The 7,151-nt window shown below is 37.9% G+C and overlaps 1 protein-coding gene across 2 annotated transcripts; it reads left to right on the forward strand.

The window, feature by feature from the left end:
- Positions 1–2,362: 2,362 nt before the first annotated feature.
- Positions 2,363–6,555, forward strand: LOC148102159 (G2/M phase-specific E3 ubiquitin-protein ligase-like). 2 transcript variants are annotated; one of them, XM_087844458.1, is made up of 9 exons: positions 2,363–2,409; positions 2,632–2,674; positions 3,847–3,917; positions 4,120–4,209; positions 4,326–4,636; positions 4,752–4,930; positions 5,208–5,377; positions 5,919–6,133; positions 6,233–6,555. In XM_087844458.1, exons 5-9 carry the CDS (start codon positions 4,477–4,479, stop codon positions 6,466–6,468), a joined length of 960 nt encoding a protein of 319 aa, XP_087700584.1. In that variant the 5' UTR covers positions 2,363–2,409; positions 2,632–2,674; positions 3,847–3,917; positions 4,120–4,209; positions 4,326–4,476; the 3' UTR covers positions 6,469–6,555. The 2 variants fall into 2 exon arrangements, with proteins under 2 accessions (XP_087700584.1, XP_087700583.1); XM_087844457.1 differs by lacking the exons at positions 2,363–2,409; positions 2,632–2,674; positions 6,233–6,555 and having other exon boundaries at positions 3,153–3,917; positions 5,208–5,304; positions 5,919–6,074.
- Positions 6,556–7,151: the final 596 nt, after the last annotated feature.

The raw sequence follows: 7,151 nt of genomic DNA on the forward strand, positions 1-7,151 counted from the left end.
TGTGGCGAGAGGCTTTATCACGCATCTTGCATCGGAGACACTTCACTCCCATTGAGTAAGTTAATAAGCATAATAAAATGTTTGTTATTTATTGATTTATTAGCCTAGCGTTAGCTGTTTCCAGACCATAGCAGACCAGAGGGCTGTTCCACTAAGCGAGCTCAGAAAATCGAGGCTCATTTGAAAATGCACGCAGCTGTCAAAATGACTGCTCAAGACCTTTCTAGTAGTGAAGGTTTGAGGGCAGTTCTAGTGTTAACAAACCTCGCAGCTAGGGTGCCACGGACCAGACTTGTCCACAAGCATATTGCATAATGAATGAGCAGAAAGACTGCAGGTTAGCCTCGTTCCTGGAACCGAATTTGGGGCAATCGAGCCTGGATTTTCAGAGTGAGCCTGGCTTTTGGGATTAGCTTGCTTCGTGGAACAGTCCTCTGAGTATTTCCACAACTGAAACGATAATAAATTAGTTCATTTATTATGTTTGGTTAACTTTAGGAACTAACACTATTATGTGTCTATACATTAAAACTTACTGGTGTAGAATTGTATTGGTCAATAGTATCAGTTGCATTGTCATTCCTTGGTAGAAATTTTCTAGTGAGATTATTCAGTGTTGTCCTTATTTGCGTGTTGTGTGGACAATGGAATGTCACATGAATGAATGTCTTTAATGTGTGACATTGTAGTACATTTTTCCTTTGTTTCCCTTTAGCATCACAGACTACCTCAAACTGCCCGATTCCAACCTTCAGCACCTTCATAGAATACAGAAAAAAGAAAAATGAAGAGAGGCAAAAGTTTTCTGAAGGGAGGAAGGGCTTAAAGAAAAAGGAAAAAAGAAAGGTTCAGGTAGTTTGGCTAGCTCAGTCTGAAAACAAGTTGAGGTTAATTTTCTAATGACATTCTTTTGTTATTCCTTAGGGGAGTTGTGTAAAAAATGTTCAGTGTAGTAAAGCTATCCAGAATAAGAACAATTGTTTACAAGTAATTGTATATTTAGGTTGTCAGGAAGATCCCTCTTTTGCAGTTAATAAATATTCAAGTTTGAATAGATCTGCTTAGAGTCATATTAGTATCTACTTGGCCCATTGTTCATGTCTTTTTCCTTACAGATAAATGTCGGCTTGATGACCATTAAAAAGGGTGGTTTGAAGCCATACCGTGGAAAAACTATTTTCCTAACAACAGACCCTGACGCTACTGCCACAAGTCTGCTAGATCAAGCTGTTAAAAAATGATGGACTTTAACAAAGATCTAAAAGATGGACCTTTCCTTCTTCTGTATCCGGATGGCACTGAGGTCATTACTGTCCCTGGAACACAAAGACCATTTACACTTGAGGCTTATAAGGCTGAAGTTGGCAAGCCTTATCAAAGAATCACTGTTTTCATCTGCTTGAAGAGTGACTTTGAAGATGGTAAGCTGCTAATGTTTGTTTGGATTTTGACACACATTCCCTTAGTTTCAACAACTGCTAATTTTGAAATTGTGAAATGATAACATTACGCATAAAGCACCCAAGTCAATAGCATACCTACATTAAAATGGTGAATGGCCTGTATTTGATATAGCACCTTCTAGGGTTCTACAACCCCCCCAAGACACTTCACAACAAATCCAGTCATTCACCCACACACATTCACACACTGCTGGTGATTAGCTACAATGTGGACACAACTGTCCTGGGACTCACTGACTGAAGCAAGGCTGCTGTACACAGATGCCACCTATCCCTCCCACTACCACCACCTGGCATGGAGGGTGAAGTGTCTTGCCCAAGGACACAACGACTGCGACAGACTGAGCAGGGCTCAAACCTTCAACCTTTTGATTACAGGGCGGGCTTTTAACTCCTCTGCCACCATTGCTCCCTAAATTAGCTTGTATATGTTATGTTTCTTCCTGGAAACATGAAATTCAGCCATTTTTGGATCTACTGAGTCATGAGTTTTCAATGCTAACTTTATGCCTTTCGTATTAATCTATTATTGATGATCAAATAAAGTTTCATACATTAGTATGAATTTAGTTAGCTTAGCTTGATTTGTTTTCATGTTTTGTAGTTGGAGAAAACTCAGACTTGCCTGACTCTGACCCAGAGATTGTTATTAAAAGGCCCTCTGAGTTTGATCTTGCTGATACACTGGTAAGTACAATTTAAATTTTTTTATAGAGTTTTCTTGTTGTTTAGCCACCACCATTTGCCTCAGTTCAGTAAAACAGTTAATAGTTATATGTGAAATACATTTTGTGTGTGTGTGTGTGTGTGTGTGTGTGTGTGTGTGTGTGTGTGCATGCTCGTGTGCGTGCTCGCGTGCGTGTGTTTGTTTATTTGTTTGTTTGTTTATGGGAACATGGGAACTTCAACATGAAAGCAGTCCTTTACAGAAAGCGGCAGAATATGAGTAAGTGATATTTTAAGAACATGTAATCTTTTACTGTTTTTTGCCTACACTTTGTATTAATGAGATATACACTTTTGTCATTCATTCTGTATATGGTTTTTGGAACATGAACTACATAATACTTGTATTGCTTGTTTGTTAATCAAGATGCTTAAATATTTTCAAAGTGTCAATTAATATTTTCACAGTACACAACAATAATGCTTTTCTTTGTTCTCTAAGGAAGGGTGCTGGGGATCTTGTGCTTGCTAATGAAGTACAACAGGTAAAAAACTATTTTATTAGTAAAACAGTGCAGCAGACAATCTCCACCGCCTTTACTTTGCAATTAGATAACGATTCACTGTTTGCTTATTACATTCATTGTTATTATACAATGCATTTCACATCCTCAATTTTCATACTATCAATAGATTATAACATCCACCCCTTAAAGGTACAATAAGTCATACTTAAGTCATGAAATAATCACAAAGCAGTCTAATGTCTCAATCATGTTGGAAGGAAGGTTACATTGAAACTAACTGTGTATGACTCGTCTTTGTCATCTAGAATCTTCTGGCGCTGATCCGTAGCCATGAAACTCATGGAACGGGAGGAGGGAGAGTCACTCGTTTGTTTATAAAGATAGACTGCAGTACACAAATTGGACCACAGGATGTTCTTCTTATTTCATTCTTACTTATTGTACCTTTAGATAATCTATTGGGATAGGGAACCTAAGGTACACCCATCTACTTCCAGACCATGGGTCCCCTACTGCTAAAAAAATAGGAGTCTATGAGCCAATAAAAATTATTTTCTGATCCCGTTTGATGTGTGCCATGGATTTAAAATATGATGTCCGTGAAGTATATAAACACATTTTGATGCCAAAAAGTGCTTAAGCGACAGGTGGCAAAGGTTATTTTAGGTTTTGTTTGAAAAGACGTGGCGAAATGTAAATGTTCGTCTCACAAAATTGACATCATCGAACCAGACACAGAGAAGAGGAAAAGCTTAGTTTTGTTTAGCGAGCTTCGAATCCTTCTTCCAGGATGATGTGGAGAAAACCACTATAAATCTGGCCATGTGATAATTAGCAGCTACGCTGGGGGAGAAAAGCTTCTGAGGCGACGTCATATTTGCGACATCTGACTTGTAGTCATTTTAATGACGAATTTTTACAAGCTAACAAATCTCAAATTACATTACAGACATAGTCGAAACACAATTATTTATTATTTAAATTGAAGTACAACATATGTGTGATTCAGAGAGTAAGGCAAAGCAGACCAGAAAATAACTTTTATAGCTCCATTCACTTCCATTCATTTTTCTTTTGTTCAGGGACCCATGAGCAGACCAGAAGGGGAGGAGACTTAGGCTCCCTATATTAAAATAATTATCAATTGGTCAAATATGAATTTTCATTCATCCTCATTTCTGTATTTCCAGGTCATAGATTTGGAAGAAGAAAACGATACAGGCACTACTGAATGCCTCACTGTCGAGAGCTCCTGTTACAGGTGCGTTGTATCTTGAGTAATTATTCCAGAGGGTTGCACAAAATATATACACACAATTATTATAAATGTATGTAGTTTGACTCTTTTACATTAGATTCTTCAGAAAAAAAAAATAGTAGAATCGTTCTATAAAACTGGAACTGCATGTTTATGCATTTGTCTTTTTGCATCTACACTTTGTGTACATGTTTTCACTCTGCAGAAACTACACACAGCTGTTTGAACCGATTGTGATTGATGATGAAGATCCTACTCCTAATGAAGCCAAAGCTGAGTCCCCAGAAGAACCTGTGTTAGTAATTTAAACATTTGAATCCAATTAACCGCCATCTTGTTCTGTACAAGACATCATGCAATCATGAGAGAAGTATATACACCTTTAAAAAATAAGTTTCCCTTTTTTTTTAGAGACACCAATTTGCAGGCACATGAAATTATTGCAAATTTGGCACTGGAACTTGACCACAAGAAGGTCAGCAGGTTCAATATATCAAGGTCAGCTGTATGGGATGGAGCTGTTAGAGGATTTCGACGCAGCACATACTCTGACAACTACCACATGTTCATCAAGTTTAATGATGATGCTGGCAGCTTTGAAGAAGGTTTGGATACAGGTGGCCCGAGGCGTGAATTCCTCACACTTCTTATGGGCAGTCTGAGAAATCGCCCCATCTTTGATGGACCTCCAGAGAGCCGTTATCTTGTATATAATTCAAGAGGTGGATGTTTTCTCCGTAATTATTACAATGGAAATTTTAATAAAAATTGGCTTATTTTTTTCATTAGCATATTTAATAGCAATTAACCATGATAATTATGTGCCCTGTATAACAGCTGCCAGGCAAGATGAGTACTTTTTAGCAGGAAAGATGATCGCTGTATCCATTGTGCATGGGGGACCAGCACCACATTTCCTCTCCAAGAACCTGGTCAACCACATCACAGGGAATCAGAGTTTCAGCGCCACTGTAAAAGATGTGCAAGATGAAGAGATCGCAAAAGTTCTACATCAGGTAGAAAATTACCTAGGCTCAGGGAATGGGTTTACTTAGAAGACACTTGGGGCCAGTTTAAAAGATTTAATCAGGATAAAAGTTATCCGGGTTGGATCATATCTTGAAAGTAGGTTCAAGGTAGATTCTGTAATCTGAAAGGACAGATTTCCACCTCCCAACAACACAAGTGAAATAACAAATTGATTATTTTTTTAATCCAATGTTTGAATGAATCGTAAAAGTAGTGAAAATTATATTTTTGTTTTTCTTACAGTAAACCTTTTTTTTTATATAGGTCCTGAAAGCTGAATCAGAGGAGTCTTTGCATAATCTTATTTTGCAAAACAGCACAATCTTCCAAACTGCTGGATGCCTCAGAAACGTCAAGCCTTGTGAGAAACAAGCATTTGTGGAGGAGTACCTCAGATGGTACATCCTTGAAAGAAACCAAAGTGTCATTCAACAGTAAACTCATTACTCCTTTTAAATTCAGGATGGCCAGTTGCTCATCACAGTAGCCACTGACATTTTCAGACCTTCAGATGTATATGAAAAAACTGATTCAGTAGCATCCGTGTGATCTGATGAACAACAAGTTAATTCCTGAGCCACTGTCGCACGCTATTAACCTTTTGACACTAGAACTCTAATTTAGTATACATTTATTGTTCACAATGACCCATAATAATCATAGTCATGCAACATGATTAATTTCAGTTATTTATAAAAAGAGGTGATCCCTTGTTTGACACACTTGTTTATTCCAGTGTGAAAGCACTATTTTTTTTTTAAATGCTGAAATCCCAATGAGCTCTTCTTTCTTTGCTGTCACAGTTAATTTCTGAGCACTATGAATTGTTTTTGTGTATGAGTGATTCTATGCATTTGAAATCTGTCCAAATTTATAATGAAAGATCTAGTAGGTAAAGACATTTAAACACAATTTAGAAGACTGCAATAGTTATAGCTATAAACCAATTATTAGTTATTTGTCTATCCTTTGCAGATTTAAAGATGGACTGGAAAGTCTGAATTTTTTAAGTGCACTGCAACAACATTCCAGTGTGCTGGCCCCACTCCTATGCTTCTCTGCCAAGGCCCTGACTGCTTCAGAACTGGAGAGCATGTTCAGACCAGATCTCAGCCCAGCAGGAAGCAACAAGCGGCACAAGGAGGTCCTAACACTTGGCTTTTGGGCAGATTATCTCCTTGATTGTGAAGGTTTGAATGGCCGTTTTTATTTGTTTATAGTTTTATGAAAGGAGAGGTAAGGAAATTAATTTTCTGTAATGTACTACAGTGTTTACTTTCTTCTTTCAGAGAAGGCAACAGCAGTGTGTCTGGAAGATTTGATGATGTTTGCCACAGGGCTGACGGCAGTTCCACCGGCAGGAATGACACCACCACCATGCATCCAGTTTTTAAGTGATTCGCCTTTTCCAGTTGCAAACACCTGTGCAAATACTCTGAAGCTACCCATCTGTGACTCATACAGCATCTTTAAGGCCAACATGGACTTTGGAATTCAAAATGCTCCAGGATTTGGATGTTCTTAAATCAGCAAGGTCATCAAGTTACAGTTACTGAGTTACCCTGTTAGGTTCAGCTGCCGTTGGCACACTACTTAAAACATTCATGTGACAAGCAACTTCCATATTGTTAAACATTTAGTTGTTTTAGTTGTTTTTTCTGAATATTGTGTATGTTGGAAAAGTGACAGAAATGCTGGACACTATTTATAAATGGTTTTATTAAAGAAAATTTTAAATGTTTCCTTGTGGTTAAATGTTAATATTTAAATCCATGCCAGTTGCTGTATATTATGAACAATATTATATTCAATTTAGCAAGAGGGAAAGGAAACACTACTAACATTAAAAAATGAAGAAAAAACAGAAGGGCTGGAGCACTCAAGTAAGTCCAAAGGTTTTATTAGGTGCAAAAAAAGGAAAGAAACTAACGTTTCGACACCGTGTGTGTCTTCGTCAGAGTAACTCTGACAAATGTCATTACAAACTGAAGTTCAGTTGGTATCTAAAACCCAGCTATGTCCTTCAGGGCCAAATACAGTTCTGTGGCCGATTCCCAGTCTTGTGGCTGCTGCAGTGTGTTTTGTTGTACAGCCTGTTGTAAATATTCCTCAATGTTTGGATAACCACACAATCCAACCGGTAGCCCCTCCTCGGGAAACACATCCAGTTCCCTCTCCTCAACAGCAAATCCACAGTCTCTTGAACCA

Source organism: Neolamprologus brichardi, chromosome 7, assembly GCF_056152115.1.
Source record: "Neolamprologus brichardi isolate AB-2024 chromosome 7, ASM5615211v1, whole genome shotgun sequence".
NCBI lineage: Eukaryota > Metazoa > Chordata > Actinopteri > Cichliformes > Cichlidae > Neolamprologus > Neolamprologus brichardi.